Here is a 23,529-nt window from a genome sequence, read left to right as displayed (position 1 = left end):
TTCTAAATAGATATGTGTTGAGCGACTTGTTCAGCCCTGATTAGTCAACGATATCACTCCGAGTAGCGGCCTGACCACTTTTATGTCCTGTCCTAGACTTTTGCTTTTAATTGGTGATTGACTTGTCGCCTAATTGGTGTATGGGTAGGCCTGCTTCTAAAGCCTTTTGCCATAAAGTTGTCAGTCTTTCCACATGTCTTTGGTTGTCAGAAAGTACTTTCTATTGCTCAATCGGACCAGGCTGGTGGTGGTTGGCTCTAGCCCTTGGATGTGCCTTCTTTGTAATTCCCCTGGGCCTTGGGCTTCTTATTATTTCTTGGGCTTTGACTTTTATTAACTCTTTTGAGGTCTCTTTCCCGGCCTGCTTAAGAGCCAAAATAGGTGGACCAGTTTATGGTTAGTCATAACCTTGCAATGCAACTCTTGATTACATTCGAGTAATCTTCCCCCTTTTTAGTTTGTTTTTTATTTACTAATTTTTGGACAAAATTTGTAAAATTGAAAGAAAAAGAAAGATTAGCAATTTTGATAGAGTAAAATGCATCAAGAACAAACACACAAACAACAAAGTGAAGGTTTTAACTTGAGTTTAAACTCTCACGAATTCATTATTTACCGTTGTTGATTATGTTTTATCGTACCATTTGATTCGGGAGAAGAAAAGTACATTACCGATTGTCGCCTGATGTGACACCACAACTACATAGCAAGAAGGATTAGTGAACTGTGCCGGAGACTGAGACAATTGTAAGCTTCAGTTGGAGACTTTGAGTTGCTATGCGACTTTGTTGTGTGCTATGTCGAAATTGGGGGTTTGATGTCGTTTTGTCCTCCTTTGTTGTCGTTTGTTCTATAGGCTGTGTGGATTGGGCCTCGTACCTGTGTGATGTTATATATTGCTGTCGGCCCGAAAGCAAAAGTAAAGAAAAATGAACTTCCATATTTACCCATTTGTCTTATCGACAATTGCAATCGTGTCATAACCTAGTGCAGCTGCAAGTCGCCGATCAGTCTTTCTGCAAACTCTCGCCGCCCCAACAGCTTTGCTCTGCCACTGACGCCCCTCCGTCCTCTCCCTGTCAGACTCCCGCCGCAGAAGCCCGCCGCTGAATTTGGGTCCTCCTCCTCAATCGTGTTAGCTCCTTTCCTGTACGGGGTAAGTTTCTCACTCGCATTATAATCCTTCTATTCCCTAACCTCGTCGATCTCGCGTTTCCTCCTCTCCTCAGCCAATCCCATCTGCAACGGAATCTAGCAGAGAGGCTGTAAAAAGACAGCCGTCGGATTGCTGTGCTTCGCGCCACTCCTTCTCTGCGCGTTTGGTTGCTGTGCTTCGTGGGGTGGAGCTCGTCGTGGCTTTCCACATGTTAGAGAGATCGACAAACGAGCAAGCCTCCGAAAGCCTCCGAAACCCATCATCATTTTGAATCCCTTCACCACCAAATCCCATTTTAACCAAACAAGAACCTCCAAAACCCCATCAGCTTTAATCCCTTCACTCCCTAATCCCGTCATTGGCTAATCCCTTGGTGCCACCAAATTCCTTATCGAAACGAATCCTTAGGAATTAGGATTAGGGTTTAGGGTTTAGGGAAAAGCTTAGCTGAACTAAGCCAAATTGTTGCATTAGTTATTCCATCTGAGCTAGAATTTGTTTGTTTTTTCGCCCCAGCGGTGTGAATACGAAACTATAGCTGCGTGTTAGTAAGTGATAGAATTGTATCAAGAGAGTTCCAAATGTGATTTTTACGAATTTAATTACTGTCTGTTGACCTGCTTGCGTTTTTATGCGTCCCAAAGTGAATTCAGTTCATGATTGATGTTGTACTTCTCTATAACGTATAAATTTTGTGTGCGTTTATTTTTTATAGGTGATGGTATTTAGGGGATATGTTTTACTTTCTCAGCTGTTTGGAGGTGGGAATTTTGTTTTTTATTGTATGCTGAGCTGACCTTCAATCTCAATGACCTGAAACTTACACAACAGGTTATCGAGATGCCTCGGAAGCCGGCAAGGCATTGCAGGTATCAGCCTCTGACGTTTTCCCCATTTGCTCGTCACATTGCTCACGTTGCCTCCAGCTTCATTGACAACCACCGAAGGCACGGCACAGACCTCCCTGAAAATACACCGCCTAATTCCACAGGTATTACTAGGCATCACTTTATAATTAACCCTCCTATGTGTTAAATGCTTCGGAATGTACATACCTATCTCTCCTGTCATGCGTTTCAGGTAATGGTTGGATAAAGAAACCTTCGGAAATCAAGAAAGAACAGTCCACATCTTCTGATGAAGAAGAGTTTGATGTGAGCAAATTCTTCTTGTACTAATTTTCCATGTTAATGGATGGGGAATTCTCATAGCGCCCATTATTCATACTGTATTTGAATACCAGAATAACTGAGATACAAAAGTGATTTCTCATTCATATCGTATCTATTAGTATTTTTATGAGAATTTGGTTCTTATCTTTGAAGGGAACTGTCCAAGCAGATTTTGCTTTCTTTGATCCAAAACCTGACGACTTTCATGGAGTGAAGACGTTGCTTCAGACATACCTTGATGATAAAGAATGGGATTTGAGTGGTTTTGCAGACTTAATTTTGGAACAGACCACTGTAGGAACTGTTGTTAAAATAGAGGATGATGAAGATAATGGAATTTTCGCTCTTGCTACTGCCCTTAACTTGGAAAGATACAAGGCAAGTGATCTATACTCTTATTTAAGTAATTCAACTGGCTACATTATTCTGCCATTTATCCCTAGATTGGCATGTTCTTAGCTTTACATAGCTTTTTTCCTACTATTTTTATCTTTTACAAGTGACAGTTTATATTGTTGCTCATCCTTTTCCTACTATTTGGATCCTTGAGTGTGTTTATTTGATTCCTATTAGGGCCATAAATGTATTACGGAGGTTAAGGAGTTTCTCCTTAAAGTATGTCAAGAGAAGGATGTGAAAGATGACCTGAGATCACTTTTGGGAAAGGAATCAAAGAGTGTGGGTCTTTTGGTCTCCCAACGGGTGACAAATTTACCTCCACAGCTCTTGCCACCTCTTTATGATGCGCTCTTTGATGAAGTCTCTTGGGCTACAGAAGATGAGGTTAGATTCGATGATATGGGACTGATGAGCTTATGTCTGTTTTCATACATGCTCGGAACAAATTCTTCTACTTAACTAACATTTTTTTGTTTCACCTTTTGTAGCCAACAGAGGAGCTCCAGAATTTCTTTCGTTTTAAGGTTTACATAATAGTCAGTAAAGTCTACAAGGTATGCCATTTAAGCTGAGCTCTCTCTCTCTCTCTCTCTCTCTCTCTCTCCATCTATTTATTTCGTTTCTGGATGCAAAAATACAGCTAAGAACTGCACACCAGAAAAAGGGCGTGAGTGTCAGTGAAGAGGCAATAATATATATAAAGCCAGAAGATGAAATTTTCACGAGGTACTGATCATTTGACATAAGCAATGTTCCATGTTCCTTGCAGTTTCATTCACTAATTGTTTCTTAAATGCATTTCAGCTGAGCACCTGGTCCTTCGAGTTTCCTTTGCACACTGAGCAGCCAACTCTTGAGGCAAGTAGTAGTATTGGCAACCTGTTCTGATTTTTTAATATATCCTGAAGTTACTATATGATATGTCAACAAGGATTGAGAAAAAAAAAAAAAAAAAAAAAAACCTTGGAGTTTTACCTGGACCATTGCTATTAAGTCCACATCCCACACTTCTCTCAAATAGGTCCTAGCATTTTCACGACACCTAAACCAAAGTACCTTGCTGAAGACATTCAACTATCACAGATATGTCTAACTTTTGGTGATGCAATTAAGGTTGATTGTGTGGTTGCATGTACAGCTTAATCGTTGTGATATTGTCGTCTTAATGACAATCTAACCATTTCTGTATATTTTTCCTTTTTAACCATGCAGCTAAGAAACTATCAGCAAATGGGACTAGTCATGACTGTTAAAGCAGACCAGATCCCAACGTTCCGACAACAGATAAAATCTCTAGTAGATGAATCATGATTCTAATTGAAAGGTTTAGCAAATTCTTTAATTAAGTGCCTTATTTATCATCTCTAAACTCGTCCTTAATGGATGCCATCGTTCCTGAGATCATCCTAACTGCATTATCTCATTGCAGGTGTTGCAGGTGCCAAATTTTGACGTCTTTCTGGCCGGAGCCTGAGACGGTCCCTTACTAGGTTCATCTCAAAAAAGGTGAAACAATGAAAAGCAGATATGCATTGAGGAACTTGTCATCTCATGTTATTATCTTCAAGTTCTATCTGAATTGAAGGGAAATGGCAAAACAACGAAACCATCTGCATTTTCTTAGAAGTAGAACTGAAGGTAAGACACCAAAGAAGAGCACCATTTTTGTAGAAGTATTTTGTCAGTTGAAGATTTTTTTTGGGCAATAAGAACAATATACATGGATTGTTTTGTTTGAAGTTCTATGCACACAGATAGCGCATAATTACATACACAATGTAGTCGATGCCTTTTGTCCAAACCCCCCTTGCTCAATTATTATTATTTTTTTCAAATTTTAATTTAATTTTTTAAGTATTACCCTTTTTTTAGTATATTTTAAACATTTTTATTAAAATTGATATTACTATTCTAAGCTAGAATAAGGAGATGGGGACGGTTTGAACTCGGAATATAGTACTTCACATGGATGATCAATAGATTTAGTGTTAAGATTTGTTTTCTTTTGTCTTGTTTCTAGACATCTAAATTTAACGTACACAAAATGCAAAAGAACTCGAATTTAATGCACACTATTTTAATAAACTTGACTACGTCTAAACCTTCACGTCGCAAGCTTTAAGTTTCTGTATTTCTTAATTATAATTTTAAGAACCGAAATCAACCACATATGATAAACATGTCACATTGGCACAAAAACTTGCACGTTGGATTGGATAGGTTCGCAAAAATTTTACCTAAATTTATTTACCAAGCATCCGATTGACAAAGTATAAATGTGGATGTCTACATACTTGCCACTAACCATAAACAATTTGTTTGGTTTTTGTTTCGTAATTTTGCCTATCAAACAATGAGCAAACATAAGGAACAAGTGCATAACGATAGAACATACGGAAAGTAGTACTGCTGCTCGAGAACATTGACACACTTACCAAATCTTGTCAATATTGTGTTTTATTTACTTTACATATCACTGCACGCATATCACGCCCACGTCAGTATCCTCCGCCACAGCATACAGACCCGTCCATGGCTTCCACCACAGCCGATGGCAACTGCGGCAAGGTCAAGATGTGGGAAGACGAATCCCAGCGAGTCGATGGCGGGATGGACGAGCTTCTGGCGATGTTGGGGTACATGGTTCGGTCTTCGGACGTGGCGGATAATTCTCAGAAGCTTGAGCAGCTTGAAGAATTCACTGGTTGTGTTCAGGAAGATGGACTCTCTCTGCTCGCTTCCGACACCGTTCACTATAACCCGTCGAATCTGTCGACGTGGGTCGAGAGCATGATGTCGGAGATAAACGTCCCGCCTTCTAATTTCGATCCTTTAACGGGCGGCGTTGTCGCGGTATACAGCCTAATCGGCAGCAAGTCCAGCTCGTTGACGGCGCGTTTTTAGCTTCGGAGAAGTCGTCCATCTCCACCGTCGATTTCCAGGGTCAGCAGAAGAGCAACCCATTAGCGCATCACCTCTCCAAACCGTAATCAAAGACTGCAACTCTTCTTCCAGCTACTACGACTTCAAAGAATGTTTTTTTCCTTCTTTCTTTCGTCTTGTTTTTGGTCGTAAACCTAAAAAATGTGCTTAAAATAATTGTTTTTGGTTGTAAACCTAGAAGATGTGCTTAAAGAATCGATTTTTATTTTTCACGTTTACTTGCAAAGTAACTCAAATAGTCGCTGGCTCAGTGTGTGTGGCAATCTATGTCAATGAGTAAGTCGAGTTGAGACTTCAATTTTAAATAGTGACAACTATCACTTTATTAAATCGTCAGATGCTTGATATAATTACATAAGCATAACTTATTTAAATTTATGAATTTAGTATAAATTATCGTATAATCTAAATAAATTTATAATTACGCAAATTCATAATTGTGTTTTATTTACTCAAGAAAAGAGAACATGCGTTTTTCAAGTGGACGTGCATTATTTGGGAACATGAAATTCAATCCAAGTGGTTCTTACCCAAACAATTGACTACCGGAGGTCAAAGAGTCCATAGTTTGGCAAATTTTCCTTTCTGGGCCTCTAAATTTAATTTAAAGAAAATGAAAAAGGACTCTAATTTAATGCACATTGTTCTAATAAACATGACTGCGTTTAGATGTTCGCATGTTGCAAGGTTTAAGTTTCCGTCTTTCTTAATCATTAAGAACCGAAATCAACCATATATGATCAAACATGTCACTTGACACAAAAACTTGCATGTTGGATTAGTTTCCACATTAGTGAAACTTTGTCATCGCTAAAAAGCAAAGCAAAGAGAACATTGGATAATTCCGGGGTGGTTCTGAGAATTTGGGAGCATTGTCTGACTCTCGGCTTTTTTGTACGTTGATATGTATAAAAAAGAATTCTTTAAATACATGAAAAATTCTGTTTCTATATCAAATATTATCAATAAAATTAATATCAAAAGAATAAAGATATACAAATATTACTTAAATATTACACGTTTCGTGTTTTTAGACGCAAATGTCTAATTAAGTTTACATAATTTAATTTTTCAACCAATTTTTTTTCAATTGACAAAATAGCTAACCCATTCAATATTTATTGTGACATAGTTGATCGAAGATAAGATTTGATCAACTTTAATTTTGAAAAACTCATTTTTGCATAAGTTACTGTAACTGGTATGGTTAACAAAAATCTATAAGGAAATATTCAAAAACTCAAAGTTTGTAAACTTCTTGTTTGGACAGACACAAAGTTTGTAATATATATATATAAAGGGGAACCTAGGCAGCCCGCCTACTCTGGCTATCCTCAGGGCTAAACCTGGATAATCCACATTAAATTTACCTAAATTTATGTTCCATGTAAATGATTAGAGAAATATTTTTCAATCTACCAGAGGGTTTGTTCCAGTAAACTAAGTGTCATACAATTGGTTAAATACTTGCAAAAAAATTTCAACTACTTGTATTATGATTTTTTGTGTACCGAATCATGTTTCTAGCACATTGAAAAAATTTCTCAATTATATCCGATTGGGGCCGATTAATGATGAATTAAAATGGTTAATTAATAGCAAACCACGACCATAATGAAGAGATACGTTAACTTTCCGACGCGGCAATCACTTATGGTAATCCTTATATGCCCCTGAATCTCATCATGTCAACATCTTCATTCACGTAATTAAGTGCACATCAAGCCACCTAATCAATAATCAACATCGTTAATAATAATACTTAATGGACGTGTCCTTGTTAAGGAACAGTGATCTCTTCCTTCTCTTCCCTTGACCTTTAACTAAGTAAAAGTAAAAGTAAAAGTAAACCCAGTAATCAACTAAACTTTTCACTCAAATGAAATCACGTGATTTCTCTTTTAGATGTAACATTATTGTATTGATAAATGCAGTTGCTACTCCTTGAGGTAATATCCTAACGATATAAGGGATTAGGCGAATTGAGCTGCATATCATAATTTAATCGTTAAAATGGTGAAGTAATTTATCGTGTTTCTATACAAAGTCACTAGAAAAACCAACCCAACAAAAACTAAAACAACTTATAAATTTAAAGAAGACAAATGTTAAGGAGATTCTTCCAAAATGAAACTTTTCATGAATAGTATAACATTTGACAGTTTATCGTCAAATTCGACGCCAACATATAAAATATAGTACGAAAAACATAAAGTAGCCGATAATTCATGAAAAATCTCACGTTTAAGATAATCTCTTTAACATTTCTCTTTAAAAAATGGAGAGCGATTTCTCTGTCATTCCTCCCTTATGCATTGCTTTCATGTTTTTCAACCATTATATTTAGTGTACCAAATTGTGCTCATCCAGTCTGAAAAATACCTCGAATCTAACATCTGAGAAAGAACATCGAACCAAGAAATATTTGAAACTGCCCCAAATTACAATCAAATCACGGGCCCGTAGAGAAGTAAAAAAGAATCAAAGGGAGCAGGGGATCACTAGAATATATGAGGCTGCAGAGCCTGTGATTTATTTTTTTATTCTCCCCCAATAAATAAATAAAAGAGGTAAAAATAATTGTGTTCATGCTTATCTGTTTGTGCTGGAGCCTTGAGGAGTGGTAGTAGTTCATTGGAGGTCGCGCCCCCATCACAGAGAGCAACTTTTTTCATATTTATTTTTGTAATTTTTATATTTATTTCAATATTCCAAAAATAAAGAAAAAGGCGAAAACAAAAAAAAATACTATAACTGGCAAAGAGGCATCATTATTATTCTGATCTCCCTCTGAGAGCTAGCTGGTAGTGGTGGAAGTGAAAAACCAAGCAAACCTTCTTCCCCAATCCCCAATGCTCAGATTCTTCACCCATTCATAGCTCTCTTTGATTTCCGAGCCCTGCCCATTTCTCGTCTCTCAATTTTTCGCAAACCCAATTCAACAAAACTGGAAATTGATTCAGAAAAATGAAAGGGGAGCACCAGACTCATCAGCTGAATCAGTACCCGCCGCCGCAGCATCCAGACCCGTCCATGGCTTCCACCTCCGCCGGCGGCGGCTTCGGCAAGGCCAAGATGTGGGAAGACGAATCCCACCGAATCGACGGCGGGATGGACGAGCTTCTGGCGGTGTTGGGGTACAAGGTTCGGTCTTCGGACATGGCGGAGGTTGCTCAGAAGCTTGAGCAGCTTGAAGAATTCATGGGTTGTGCTCAGGAAGATGGACTCTCTCAGCTCGCTTCTGACACCGTTCACTATAACCCGGCGGATCTGTCGACGTGGCTTGAGAGCATGATCTCCGAGATAAACCTCCCGCCTCCTAATTTCGATCCTTTAATGGGCGGTGCCGTCGCTGGGATGCAGCCTAATCAGCAGCAAGTGCAGCTCGTCGACGACCCGTTTTTAGCTAGGGGGGAGTCGTCCATCACCACCGTCGATTTCCCAGATCAGCGGAAGAGCAAATCCATTAGCACATCACCTCCCCAAACTGTGTTCGAAGACTGCAACTCTTCTTCTAGCTACTACGACTTCAAATCTATCCCCGGAAACGCTGTGTTCACCCAAACCCGCCTCGATTCTCCGTCGCGGGAGCCCAAGCGTCTCAAATCCTCATCCGGGTCTTCTCCCTCCGAACTCCTCTTCAACCGCCCCGCCGCCTCTTCCCTTCCACAACCACAACAACCCATCTCCCTCCCCGCCACCGCCGAGTCATCACCAACCCGCCCAGCCCTCATTGTCGATTCGCAGGAAAACGGAGTCCGACTCGTTCACGGCCTCATGGCCTGCGCGGAAGCCGTCCAGCAGAACAACTTCAACCTCGCCAAAGCTCTGGTGACCCAGATCGGCTACCTGGCAGGTTCACAAGCAGGTGCCATGCGTAAAGTCGCCACCTTCTTCGCCGAAGCTCTGGCCCAACGAATCTTCCAAGTCTACCCTCAGTCGCCGATCGACCACTCCTTCTCAGACATGCTACAGATGCACTTCTACGAGACCTGCCCCTACCTGAAATTCGCCCACTTCACCGCCAATCAAGCCATCCTCGAATCCCTCCAGGGCAAAACCAGAGTCCACGTTATCGACTTCTCGATGAACCAGGGGATGCAGTGGCCCGCTCTGATGCAGGCGTTGGCGCTCAGACCCGGCGGCCCGCCCGCTTTTCGGCTCACGGGTATCGGGCCGCCAGCTTCGGATAACTCCGACCATCTGCAGGAGGTGGGTTGGAAGCTCGCCCAATTGGCTGAAACCATCCACGTCGAGTTTGAATACAGAGGATTTGTGGCAAACAGCTTGGCCGATCTTGACGCGTCGATGCTTGAACTCAGACCGAGTGAGGTTGAGTCGGTGGCGGTCAACTCGGTCTTCGAGTTGCACAAGCTGCTGGCCCGACCAGGCGCGATTGAGAAGGTGTTATCGGTGGTGAAGCAAATGAAGCCGGAGATTGTGACCGTGGTGGAGCAGGAGGCGAACCACAACGGTCCGGTGTTCATGGACCGGTTCAACGAGTCGCTCCACTATTACTCGACCCTGTTTGACTCGCTGGAGGGATCGGCGAACAGTCGGGATAAGGTCATGTCGGAAGTGTACTTGGGGAAGCAGATCTGCAACGTGGTGGCGTGCGAAGGGGTGGACCGGGTCGAGAGGCACGAGACGTTGACCCAGTGGCGAGCCCGGTTCGGCTCGGCAGATTTCGTCCCGGTTCATCTCGGTTCGAACGCGTTCAAGCAAGCGAGCATGCTGCTGGCGTTGTTCGCCGGCGGAGATGGGTACCGCGTGGAGGAGAACGACGGGTGTATGATGTTGGCCTGGCACACTCGCCCGCTTATCGCCACCTCGGCTTGGAAACCGCTTATAACTCGGTCATGGCTCACTGAGTCGAGTAGCGAGTTTAGTCAACTTTTAAAAAACTCGGTTCCATTTTTTTGAGTGCAGCCAAACACACCCTTGGTGGTGGTGGGGTTATCGAATATGTCGTATGTCTGTGATATTCTGAGCTGGGTGCGATAATGAGATTGAGATTGGGACACCCAAAGAGGCCCACCATTTAGGTCCATTAGCAAATTGTATGTCTGAGAACACCTTCCGTCTCTTTCTTTTTACCTTTTTTTTTACTTCATTTTGTTGGGGGTTATTTTTGTGAAGCAAGAGCTGGATGTACGAATGTTTATATTTAATATATGGGTTGGTGGGAATAATAAAATAAATAACCCTTTTTCGACAACTATTGCCCATTGTTGTGTGTGAAGTGTGAGTGTTTTTTTTTTGTTGGGTTGACAAATAGTTGCTGTTCATCGTGGGTACATCAGGTGGTTAAGAGTGTTTAATCTACATTTGAAGTTATTGTGTTTGAACCGTGTTCTGTTAACATTACATGTACTGACTTGGCGATTTTAAGAGACTTATAATTCAAGAAGTTAAGAGTGTTTAGTTTGCATCCCTTTAGAGTCATGTGTTTGAATCAAACTCGAATAAGTGATAGCAAATGACTTGTAACTCAAGCGACTAAGAGTGCTTTCGAAATCTTGTTTTGACTAGGGTAAGTTGCTTGTGGCTAGATGATGGAACCGAATTGGAAAAAGGTTGAAGAGCAGAACACTAGTTGAACCCTGAGATTATGATCTATCTAGGTTGGATTCCACTATCCACTGCCTATTGTTGTAGGTTGGGATAAGATTGTACCAAAAATAGTACTAGGCTACTGCCTAAACATGGTAAATGTCTGGTGACAAATTTAAAAAAAATATATATTTATTAATACAAGGATAATATGTGTGTGTGTGTGAGTCTTGGCACAATAGAGATGTTCTTCTTTTGAGAACTAAAGATCATGGATTTGAATCGTAGAAAAAACTTCTTTGCAAAGCAAAAGCAATGATAAAACTGTATACTCATGCTCACTCTAACAAAGCAAAAAGTATTGTTGGCTCGAGACCACCCACCATGTGTGCCGTGTGTGAATTTAATGAAGTGTTGCAATAGCTTTGTACATTTGTGGAAAATTAGTGTTGCAGAATCCTCTTTTTTTAGGTCATGCAAAAAGAGGAAAGAAAGCACAATCATAATTCATGAGAAAGTGAAAAAGCAGGCCAACTTCAACGTCAAACATTTCTTCTCCCTATGTTCTTTGCCGCGATCCATCTCACTTCTCTTCAACTTTACCTGAATTAATATTCTCTCTTTTGGTTTTCCGGAAGTAACAAATGCAATAATTCTCTTTTCTTTTGTTAGGTTACTGCCACTAGGGGAATATATATTATGTGCAAATAGATTTTATTTTTAAAAAGGCATAGTTGCTGACATTTCACCTTTCTGAAGCCTGAGAAAACTTATGAAGCTATTTCAATTTTTTTCTTGAGAAATTTTCAACGTGTCAAAACTACGGCCCGATATGGTTTACCTATAATTTATAACTAGGTTAGTAGATGGGATGAATCATGATGTTATAGAACTCAACTTTTTTATTCCCAAACTCTCTTATTATTACATGGGGTGAAAATAATACCATGTTCATGTGCTCACTCGAATATATATCAAGGAGATCATAGATGAATTTATTTTTTAAAAAGAGAACGAGTTAAGATGTAAAGTGTAGAGAATATCTTTGGTAAGGGGAGACCGAGTGAGTTTCGGTGAAATTAAAATTTAAAGACGTCAAATATTTTTGTAAGAAGTATCATATGAATGACATGGTTCGAACATCCTTACATAAGTTTCTCTCGTGTATTACTTATAGGAGAAGGTACGAGGGCTTTTCAGCCGATTGATGAAGTTTGGGGAGTATTTAACTTTATTATCTCCTTCTCTTTCAAATGATTAATGTACTACTTAGCAAAAGTTACATGAGTTAGTAAACCCTAGCAAGGGCAATAAATATACATACATACATACATACACACATATATATATATATATATTTGTTTTATACTTTGATAATTACTATGTCACATCCTGCCCCGGGACGGATCACTTCTTGGGCTCGCTCCACCACTGTAGCACGATATTGTCCGCTTTGGGCTTACCATTTCCTCACGGTTTTGTTTTTGGGAACTCACGAGCAACTTCCCAATGGGTCACCCATCATGGGATTGCTCTAGCCCCCTTCTCGCTTAACTTCGGAGTTCCGATGAACTCTGAAGCCAGTGAGCTCCCAAAAGGCCTCGTGCTAGGTAGGGATGAGAATATACATTTAAGGATCACTCCCCTGAGCGATGTGGGATGTCACATACTAGCTACAAAACATATAGACTGCACAATAATTTACAATTTAATTAGTTTGTTTTAATAATTCACAGTCTAGCAAGTTGAAGACTTGAAGTTGGAGGAGTTTACGACTAGCTATCCAACTTGAGATTCTAAAATTTGTAAGCCTACAGTCAATAATTTATTATTATTACAATTTAATTAGTTTGTTTTAATAATTCACAGTCTAGCAAGTCGAAGACATATATATATATATATTTGTTTTATACTTTGATAATTACTAGCTACAAAACATATAGACTGCACAATAATTTACAATTTAATTAGTTTGTTTTAATAATTCACAGTCTAGCAAGTTGAAGACTTGAAATTGGAGGAATTTACGACTACCTTTTCAACTTGAGATTCTAAATTGTTGTCTGTAATGGCCAGGCCAACTAATATTATATGAGTCATTGATTATGACTAAGCTAGATTACCTTGGAATATCAGATGAAATGACATAATTCAAATTTAATTTGCATCTCTTTCTCAATTAATGGTATGATACAAATAATCAGTGGTGGATTTAAGAAGTATTATGAGAGGTCAATAAGAATGGTTATGGGGGGCACAGTGCAAAAACTTTTTCGACAGAATAGCATGCAAGACATTTCACCGAATCTTGATAGGCCTGAGGTCGTTTGTCAAGCTATATTGCATGCATGTCGACAGACCAGCAACTTGTGAGTGAGTATGTTAACTGATGCCAATAGCGTTTGAACGAGCATGCTGACTGATACCAATATATGACAAGAGCCCATTGAAAATGCCCATAGCAATGCATACAAATGCGCGAGTCTAGCAGCTACCTTGCCCAATGCCTATAGAGGCAATTCGTGGAGCAATTGGAGGGCATCTTAGAATTTCAAGGGTCAACACCCAACTCTTCCATCAAGCAATTGGAAGACAACTTGGGGGGATCAAAGTGAGCCACCTTGCCCCAAAGTGGATCTACTCTTGTAGATAATGCATACAAGATTTCATGTAGTATATTGGTAATATTTTGTGTGCCAAAAGGAACCGACCACTAATTACGGGCTCTCTTTAATTTGAATAACTTCGATAATGTCATCTGTAGGATACCAATCATATCAACACGATACCATTTACGTTTTGATTTGATCTGACATGCGAGAGTTGCCCTAATCATGCTATTTGCCAAAACTTCTCTCCAAAGTAGTGTTAGCTGGACTAAGCTTGCACACATCGAAATTTTAAAAGAAATATATCAGAAATTATGCATGGGGAATTGGCATAGCATCTAAATTCCCTTTCATTTGTGCATACATATCGTATTATATTTTAGCCACCTAGATAGGACTTAAAAATTTTGTAATTATACATGCATGTCACGTAATGCTGCATGATAAATATCATTTTAGGTTCAATCACAACATATAAAAATCCAGATTCCCGTGCGGTCCTGCCCCATCTTTTGGGAAGATATAATTTTAAAAAGATTTATTATTTGTTAATTAACATATACATCATAGTTTAATTAAGGGAAAGGGTCAAGAACTTTTGGTTTTAGGGTGTAAAAAGGAGTAGATTAGTGAGAGAATGAGAGGGAAGCACTGATGGCCGCCCGAGCCATCTTAGTCTTAGGGCATTGGACAAGATAATAATTACGTACATTATGTGACAAACCCACGTACATATTTAATAACCTAAGATGTTTAAATTAAATGCAATAATGCTATAAGGGTATGCTTATAATTTTATTAATATCAACTTGTTAACTTGTTTGAATATAACTAACGATTTTTTTTTTTTAAATTATCATTTTATTATTTTACAACTTTTTATTTGGGGCAATGCTATCCACGTACAATATTTTAACCTCCACACACACTATTTTTAATTTCTTAACTGTTGGATAAAATGACAAAAATTAAAAATAAGTGTGTGGATAACACTGCTCTTTATTTGAAGATCACATCATCCATTTGAAACATTTTATGCCCTATTCTCCATCCGATTACGTTTGTCCCCATTCCCCCACACCACCTCCCCCAACACCAATCCACAAAGAATCGCCAATATTATTGGGGGGACCTAAAAAATACAGACGTGTTCTTCTTCTACTTTTTTTTTTTTTTTTTTACTTAAGAAAAAGTATTATGTGCTGGAAGTTGGTATTGTTGTTCAAGAATGTAAAGTTTCATATTGCATTTTTAATAAATATAATATAATATATAATGAATGGTTCGTACGTCCTACTGAAATTGCAGCGAGATATATATATATATATATATATATATATATATTTTTTTTTTTTTAATAATTATTGGCCCTTTACAAGTGTATTTTTTTAAATATATAAAATTTGGAGTACCAATAATGATTCTCAAAAAAATATTTATACACATTAATTCTTTTTTTATCTCGTGCACACTTGTTGGATTGAACAAATCAAATAAGAATCAACAACTAAAAAAAATTAAGGAACGAGTGCTGAAGGTGAAATAGGTTACTTTCTTTTGCGATAGAACTCTTTACATGTGTTGGTAAGTAATAATATGCAAGTTAAAGACAATGTCGGGCGCTCGTAAGTTAGTAGTGAGCCGTTGATCCGGTTAACCTAAAATTTTGATGAGTAATAGTTAATTATTTTACTTAAGGAAGCCAAGTCAGACTAAAATAGCTAGCAATTTTGTGTTAAGAAGCCAGGTGAGAGTAATGATGGAAGCTTGGAGGAGACTGACTGGTCAGCTTCAAATTCTTCAGGGTTAGCCGCATTTTTCAACAGTCAGCAGCAAACTTGCTTCACAAACATTCTAATTAATTCCATGGATAATGAATTAATCAATTGGATTTATATGTGGGAGTCGGAATCTCTCGTACGTTTTTGGAACAGTTCTTTGCATGTCGGGAGATCCTGAATGCGACGTGAGGTCTTAATTCTCTCCTTTTTAAGGATGGCTTTGAGAGATCTTTGACCATTTTGCACCACTCTCCTTCCTTCTCCCTTCCGACTTGCCAATTTCTTCACGTTTTTCCTTCTTCCAGTTGTCACAAAAAATCTCTCCTTCTTGGAAATGCACCACTTGGATGTTCTAAATTGATTGAGAACAAGTGAAATTACTAATCTGAGTGTAATTTCACTCCATATTCTTTCTTAAAAATTGACCCAAAGAAAAAAGAAGAAGAATCTTTCTCAAAAGGACTTGGCTTTGGCCTAAAGACTAAACTCTAATGGAAATTGAAGTGCCTAAAGTTTGAAAATTACGGGACTCCTTTAACTTCTATCCATGTTCGAGATTTTTGTATTATAGCGATAACTTACGCTACATTAATCTTTAACTAAAAAAAGATGTTCAAACTTGAGATGACTCTTAACAACTTGACTAAACTCAAATCTGTTTTATCCACGTTCGAGATTTCAAGAAACATACAATATAGGAGTGCGGTTTATGAAGTTTTATAAAAATTAGAATTGTGTTTCAAAGAATCCATCATTTGGACACTTTACCTCAAATCTTCAAGAAAGCTGCTTTATTAGGACAACTCTCCATTATCGACAATCCTACAAAATTTTCACGAGGATAAACTTTGGGCTACAACTACAAGTATTTTGGACTCCTGTTTTGTATTGATGTGTGCTCTTTTTGGGTCACTACCTACCTTGTGAGCCGAATTCTATATGCTTGTAAGCTGTGGCCCAAAATCGAATTTAAGCTCTCAACACTTAATTGTACAGTAAGAAATTGGTGCGCATGATTGCAGCGCGTGATGAAAGTGAAACAGAGAAAGGAGCACAGCCAAAACCTGCAATCTTAAAATTAACTTACATTAAACGAATTTACTTTCATATGAATTTCAAATCTAATAATATTATATCAAAATGTTAAAAATACAATAAATTCGTTACGTGTACTCATTTAGTAAAGAGACGCGTCCACTTTCATGTTGATTAAGACTTCATGATCAAAGAGAAAAAAGTATATATGTCCATAAATTGCAAATCATCTCAGTCTGGAAGAGTTAAGGCAAACAGAAAATTCTGGACCCAGATGCCAAAGGGGAGAGAGGTTCGTGGCTTTTCCTTTGAGAGGAGGAGAGTTAGGAAAATGATGGAATAAAAGAAAAGAAAAACTAATGTAAAGTGATAGAAAATTTTGAGTTTTAAAGATAAAATGATAAAATAAAAGATAAAATAAATAATATCATGATTGATTTTTTAGTGTAAAAATATGGTTTTTTTTGTTAAAATGAATAATATCGGGAGCTTTTTGCTAAAGTTCCTTAAAAGAAGAGAGTTTTAACGAAACACTTTTGATATTGTTCACTTTTAACGAAAATGACATTTTTCTCTAAAAAATCACTCATGGTAATATTTACTTACAACATTTTTTTTGTCATTTTCATTAAAACTAAAGATTTCAAATCATTTTTATTAATTTCCCTAAAAAAAAAAATTGTACGATAAACATGTACTGTTGTACCGTCATGGTCCTCATAGAGACAAGACGCACTGTGCCTGTGAGTGGTATTCAGTTTGACAGATGTACCACCGATTTAGAATAGGGACTGAGATGATCGTTGCTGTCGAGCTTCTTTATTTTGTGGCCATTGAAATACAACGTGACAGATATAGCTGAGGCTTCTGGTATGGTGGGGGAATTCTTTTCTGCAACTGATCACGTGGTGGTGAGACCATACATGATAATAAGTTGATATCGTATCCAGATCTAGCTGTTCGGACAATGATGAAGAATTTGGACGTTCAAGAGAAAGGTAGATACAAATTTTTATGTTGTGTGAGGTGAGGTAGTAAAATGAATTAACGAATACTGTATTTTTTAATTTGAATGATTCAGATTTATTGGTTCTTGAACGCTGAACAGTAAGATCCAGAGTGGATCTCAACTCAAAATGATAGGAGACTTGTATGAATTTTGTGTTTCGTTCTAATAATGTATTATGCATTGTGGACCGGGTTGTCATGTTATCAATGAACCAACTCCAAGTAAGTAATCCTCATAAAAAAAGAGATGAATAGCTGGTTGCACTCAACATTTTGTCGTGCGTTTTTGATAGTTACAAAAGAAATAATGAGACACAAATCTACAACGAAAATATTACTATGCGTTTAGTATAAGCTAATCAAATACTCACATTTATTTGAATTTTTTCGAGTCCGAGCATATGTCAGTTACTCACATTATAACATTTTCTCAACAAGGAGGGATAGTGAAAGGGGAAATTCAATAGACACCGGACTCCAATTCGCAAAACAGCAAATATGATTATGGTGAAAGTGAGAGTGAAACTCTATTCAGTAATTAACCAGTTGTGGTGCTTGGTGAGAAAGGAAAGCATAAATGTTGGTTACATCATTATTTCCCCCCACCCCACCCAATGTAACCATATAATAGATGGGAAGGAGACGGGTGTCCCACTGGATAATTGTCCGATTAGGTTCGGATGATCAAGATGAGTTTTGGATGAAAGGTGGCAGAAAACAAGAGAGGATCCTTGTCGGATTTTATTTGTGAAGATTTCGGAGATTCTTTAATTTTATCCGCTCATTGTACATTATACGGTCAGTTTTTGTCAGGTACTGTTTATATTCAATTTTAAATTAAAAAAATCTACAATAATTTCTATTCATATGATATACGATGAACGAATGTGATTTAAAAACTCCAGAAATTCTCACAAAGAGGATAGGCGAGGATCCTCACTCGTAGAAAACATCAGTATGACAGCATGATAGCGTGACTAGTCGGACACAACGTAATGTAGGGCAGGTTTAATTGGTTAAGCTAATTATTTGAAGGCATAATTCGCATATGCCTGGAATCTGAAGTAGATAATGAGAAGGCTGCTTAACTTCAAACCTGGCGGAAAAGCAGTTTCAATCGTGAAACGCTCCGCTGTCACTAAATCGTCCCACATGCCCTGAAACTCAGCAGCTTCCACATGCAGCAATTATTGTATGATGACAGCTTATTTCCCCAAAGGAAAAAATAAGGCAACCTTATTTGTTTTAAAATGCTTAGAAAATTGTAACCGAAAAAAAGAATGCTTAGAAATCTATGATCTGTGCACTGTACCTTTGTATTTGGGATGTGATATCCACACATCCCATTTTACTTCTCACACATTTTTTTAATTTTTGACCATCGAATCGGATGAATTGAAGAAGATCAACCGACAGAATTTATCAAGAGGTGTGTGAGAAGTAAAATGAGATGTGTGGATAGCACACCTCCTTGTATTTTTATCTCAACCGGCCTCACACGCTCCTAGTTGATGCGTGTGAGCGTCACCTTAATCAGGCTGTATAATATGAGTGTAACTCTAAGGAGGTTGTATAGTGTGGGAGTCACTCTAATGAGGCAACTCTACCCGGCCACACACTCCTAGTCTATGTGTGTGTGTGTCGTCCTAATCAGGCCGTATAGTACTTGCACGCTAATCAAGCAACCCTATCCGAGTTTCACCCTAATCAGGTACTCTACTCTGCTGCACGCTCCTAGATTTCTTTGTATGTCACCCTGATCAGACCGTATAATGTGAGTGTCATCCTAATCAGGCTATCTTGCCCTGCCGCACGCTCCTAATCAATGTATGTTGAGTGTCACCCTAATTAGACTGGGTAGAATGCGTGTCACCTTAATCAGGCAACCCTAACCGGTCGCACATGAACACTATGTGAGAGCCGTTCTAGTCTGTCACCCCTACCGATTATTATCACATGAAGGTGATAAGTTTGTGAACTTATATTCTTGGAAGATTGTTTAATGAACTTGTAAGAAGAACATCGAAGTTCCCCACAGCACACAATAAAGAAACGACAGTCCACAGTTTACCCGCGACATTAAGCCTACCTGCTTAGGTTTCGTTTGATACTGTACCATATAAATTGTATTGTTATTATTTTTATGAAAAACAATTTCCATATTGGTTTTAAGAAAAAAAATTGTTAATAAAATGAAGGGTTATTGCACAAAATGGTCCCTGAGATTTGCATGATCAATAGAAATGGTTCATGAGATTGAAAATCAATAGAAATAGTCTATGAGATTGTCCACCATCCATGATTTTGGTCCTTTCGTTAAAAACTCTTTGGGCAATTTTCAAAGCTTCGTAACTCAATCGATTCTTAACCAAATTCAACCCATAATATATAAAAATGAAGATAAGAAAGTGTAGAACAAGATTATACCTATTTGGAAGCCCAATGATTGCCGGAGATGGCCGGAAAATAACTGAAAGGTTACTGGTTCGCCGGAAAACTGGAAAACTAGCCGGAAACTGGGTAAACTTTAAACGTTCATAACTTCTTCAATACTCAACGAAATTGAGTGATTCAAAAATGAAAATCATACTTCTCGACGAGACAAAGAGAATGGTATCTTTCTTTACTGCTAACTAGCCGTAGTTTGGCCGGAAAACGGCTTGAAAGTGGCTAACTCGAAAATGGTTAGCCACTTTCGAGCCGTTGTCCGACCAAACCACTGCGAGTTAGCCTTCAAAAAAGATACCAATCTCTTTGTCTCGTCAAGAAGTATTATTTTCGTTTTTGAATCACTCGATTTGGTTGAGTATTGAAGAAGTTATGAACGTTTAAAATTTACCCAGTTTCCGACTAGTTTTCCAGTTTTTCCGCGGACCAGACACCTTTCAGGCTATTTTCCGGCCATCTCTGGCAACCATTGGGCTTCCAAATAGGTATAATCTTATTCTACACTTTCCTATCTTCATTTTGATATATTATGGGTCGAATTTGGTTAAGAAACGATTGAATTATAAAGCTTTGAAAATTGCCCAAAATCGTTTTTAACTGAAGGACCAAAATCATGGATGGTGGACACCATTTCTATTGATTTTCATTCTCAAGGACCATTTTGTATAATAACCCTAAAATGAATAAAAAGGAAAAGAAATTGATAGAATAATCCACAAATGAGGTCGTTTTGATCTTTGTTTGTGCACATTTATCCATCTTGCTTGCCTTGAAGAGCTTGTACAAAGCCTTGATCTTGATCAGCTTCCCTCTCGCCGAGTTCTTCAACTGTAGTGCTGAAGTCTTCCTCCAGATGCAAAAATTGAATTAGAAATCTCGATTTGAGCACCATAATTGAAAACCCAGAAGCAAAAAATGGAGAAAATGAAAAAATCGATATGAAATTGCGAATTAAAATGCCTGAAAGTAGAAAACCCAGAAGAAAAAAATGGAGAAAATGAAGAAATCGGGATCTGAAATCGCGAATTAAAGTAACTGAAAGTACGGAGGATGAGCGACGGTTTTAGCATTGGGTTTTAGCTGTACGTGCTTCCTCTCTTATGGAGTTCTAGGTTTCATCAACCTAGTTGGTTCTCCTTCCTTCTTGGGCTCCTCCGTCACCGGAGCCTCTGCTAGCAGTTAGGATGGAGGGAGGGAGAAAGAGCGACAACACCTTGATCACGATGCGCAGGAGCGTGGAGGGCTAGAGAAAAGTGAACGCCCGACTAAATTATACCAACGTATAAGAGAGGATAACTAAGCGGGTGTAAGGGGTATTAAAATTGTGGAACCAGATTGTTTTGTCCGACGGCTATTTTACACATTATGCACCAAACAACTGGGTTCGTATTATTAGTTTTATCCGGTCCTTTATACGAACAGCCAAACAATGCCCTAATTGCCGCCTTGAACACATTACGTCAGATCATGAAAACAAAGAACAAATCCATTGATTAATGCAACTGAACCGAGTCAAAGTTACAGCGCAAGTTCCTCCAATGCACACTCAAGGAAGTGGAAGAAATTAAACATTACAACCAATCTGTAATTTATTCGAAAAACAAAAACTTGAAGGGACAAAAAAGAGTGCAGCTGGAAAGGATATGAGCCACCAACTCTGCAACTAATGAAGAAAGACACCAACAAAAACTCAAATAAAAACTAGATAAAGCAAAAACTGATCTCCATTTATTCCCATTAATTGAGAAATTAAACTAATGGGAAGAGACCTTGAGATTGAGGGACTTGTTGATCCATGCCTTCCAGCTCCCACTACCCTTGCGAGTAATTGCAGCTGCTGGTATCTCATCCTTCTCCATCTTCACTGGCTGAGGCTTCTTGCACAGCATAAAGTTACGAGCTCCTTGCGCTCCGATTGTGTCCCACGGGCTCAGAGCTGCAAACGAATTTGCAAACACCATCAGAAACCAATCTCGGAGAACCACATTGAAAAATAATGCGTAAAAGCAGAACCAATTTTGACTAAGAACACCCAAATACTATTCAACTTATGTCAAAACTAAGACGTGGGTTTTGAAATTCGACAGATAAGAAATAAAGGGTAAGATTGAAGTCTTAAAATTGGATTGACATGAATCGAGAACAGGGTTAATAAAATCTTGAACAGTTCATAAGTGATTTGATCGGTAAATTCAATTGTGATAAAGGATTGGTTAGGGTTAGTTACCTTCAGGTCCTACGGCGGGGCAGTAGAGCAGGAAGTCATTGAGATCGGAGCCAAGAACCGGGAGGCGCCCCTCACGCGCATAGGATTTCAAGGCGGTGTCCATGACGGCGGCGACCAGCTCCTGCTCGTTGACAACGAAGCGGATCGGGCCGGCACTGCCGAGCACAGTGATGCTGATCAAGAGCCTGTTGCCCTTGGCGGTGCTCTGGTTCTTCTTCTGCTTGTACAGCAACATCTTCGTCGTTTTGTAATCGAAATCAAATAAATCAATCGAACAGCAAAAAGCCAGACAACACAAAATCTAAATTTCTTTTTTTTTTTCGTCCGAGTTCCCTCTTTCCCAACAAGTTATTGATTCAATTCAACAAAATAATCAAAAAAATCGACGGACGGCGGCGGCGATCAGTGAAAATCCGGGTGCGAGAATCAAAAACGGACGATGAGAAAGAGGAAGATGGAGGGAGAGAGCTCTGGTTGCAGATTTACGGGTCGACACCGAGGCAGCGGTAGTACCAGCCTTCTTTGCAGGAGCCGAAAGCGAATGCGGACGCGGCGGAGATCGGGAGGATAGCGCTCGCCCTTGATTGTTTCAGGGAGCGCATGAAATTACTGCCGCTTAAGATTTCCACCATTCACAACTTGCTTGCTTCGAATCGTGATGTAATTTTGAGAAAGAGTAGAATACCGTGAGTTTCTGGAGAGGACCAATTGGAACGGAAACAGGAAATCCGATCGAAAGAGGATGAAAATTGGGAATTTAGGGTTAGGGTTTCGCTGAGCTCTGTTTTGCTTTGAGTTTTTTGTTGAGATGAAATTTTGGGAGAGGAGCCGCTGCTTTTATATTTACATTTCGGTTTATTCCTGACTTCGTTTCGTGGAATGATTGGGTTTGTTGGGTGTAAATTTACTGCCACCGACTTCCCCAAATTTACCGCTTCCTCCTTCTGTTCTTGCTGGCGCGTCTACCTACCGTCATGCCGTTTCCGTTTTTTTTTAGCCGTTGAATTTTTTTTTTTTTTGATTGAAAAGATAGACTTTATTTATAATCTAATCGAAATGTTTACATTTATAGCAAGAATTTTAAATACAAATTTAAGGTCTATCTTGTCCCAAATAAATGGGCCATCATGTTTGGCATCAGCTGATTTTTTCCAATTTGTAATGAGCTGCCAATTTTTCGTTAATATTCCAGTCATAA

The 23,529-nt window shown here is 38.8% G+C and overlaps 3 protein-coding genes across 4 annotated transcripts; 2 read left to right on the top strand and 1 right to left on the bottom strand.

The window, feature by feature from the left end:
- Positions 1 to 953: 953 nt before the first annotated feature.
- On the top strand, positions 954 to 4,466 carry LOC103941059 (protein BCCIP homolog). 2 transcript variants are annotated; one of them, XM_048585395.1, is made up of 10 exons: positions 954 to 1,156; positions 1,988 to 2,147; positions 2,237 to 2,310; positions 2,482 to 2,706; positions 2,902 to 3,111; positions 3,216 to 3,281; positions 3,368 to 3,453; positions 3,537 to 3,585; positions 3,940 to 4,051; positions 4,157 to 4,466. In XM_048585395.1, exons 2-9 carry the CDS (start codon positions 1,997 to 1,999, stop codon positions 4,036 to 4,038), a joined length of 960 nt encoding a protein of 319 aa, XP_048441352.1. In that variant the 5' UTR covers positions 954 to 1,156; positions 1,988 to 1,996; the 3' UTR covers positions 4,039 to 4,051; positions 4,157 to 4,466. The 2 variants fall into 2 exon arrangements, 1 of the variants encoding a protein (XP_048441352.1); XR_007258749.1 differs by lacking the exon at positions 4,157 to 4,466 and having other exon boundaries at positions 959 to 1,156; positions 3,532 to 3,585; positions 3,940 to 4,028.
- Positions 4,467 to 8,511: 4,045 nt separating this feature from the next.
- On the top strand, positions 8,512 to 10,888 carry LOC103943039 (DELLA protein GAI). Its single transcript, XM_009353230.3, is given in 2 exon segments — positions 8,512 to 10,513; positions 10,516 to 10,888. Coding segments are annotated over 2 exon segments (1,902 nt in total). The 5' UTR covers positions 8,512 to 8,637; the 3' UTR covers positions 10,542 to 10,888.
- A 10,684-nt stretch (positions 10,889 to 21,572) lies between these two features.
- Positions 21,573 to 23,073, bottom strand: LOC103941067 (uncharacterized protein At4g22758-like). The gene is made up of 2 exons (XM_048585342.1): positions 22,332 to 23,073; positions 21,573 to 22,040 (listed from the first exon to the last, which is right to left on the bottom strand). Exons 1-2 carry the CDS (start codon positions 22,564 to 22,566, stop codon positions 21,859 to 21,861), a joined length of 417 nt encoding a protein of 138 aa, XP_048441299.1. The 5' UTR covers positions 22,567 to 23,073; the 3' UTR covers positions 21,573 to 21,858.
- Between the last annotated feature and the right edge of the window lie 456 nt (positions 23,074 to 23,529).

Source organism: the organism of the source record quoted next, unplaced genomic scaffold (genome assembly GCF_019419815.1).
Source record: "Pyrus x bretschneideri cultivar Hongxiangsu unplaced genomic scaffold, Pyrus_bretschneideri_v1 Contig22, whole genome shotgun sequence".
In the NCBI taxonomy this organism is placed as follows: Eukaryota; Viridiplantae; Streptophyta; class Magnoliopsida; order Rosales; family Rosaceae; genus Pyrus; species Pyrus x bretschneideri.
This window is presented reverse-complemented; position numbering and strand designations above follow the sequence as displayed.

Bases quoted from the DNA above. Each gene is read 5' to 3' on its own strand.
- LOC103941059 (XM_048585395.1), top strand. From the start codon at position 1,997: ATGCCTCGGAAGCCGGCAAGGCATTGCAGGTATCAGCCTCTGACGTTT. The intron at 3,454-3,536 runs GTACTGATCATT...ATTTCAGCTGAG, and splicing joins GAAGATGAAATTTTCACGAG to CACCTGGTCCTTCGAGTTTC. The intron at 3,586-3,939 runs GCAAGTAGTAGT...TTAACCATGCAG, and splicing joins CTGAGCAGCCAACTCTTGAG to CTAAGAAACTATCAGCAAAT.
- LOC103941067 (XM_048585342.1), bottom strand. From the start codon at position 22,566: ATGTTGCTGTACAAGCAGAAGAAGAACCAGAGCACCGCCAAGGGCAAC. The intron at 22,041-22,331 runs GTAACTAACCCT...ATTCGTTTGCAG, and splicing joins CCCCGCCGTAGGACCTGAAG to CTCTGAGCCCGTGGGACACA.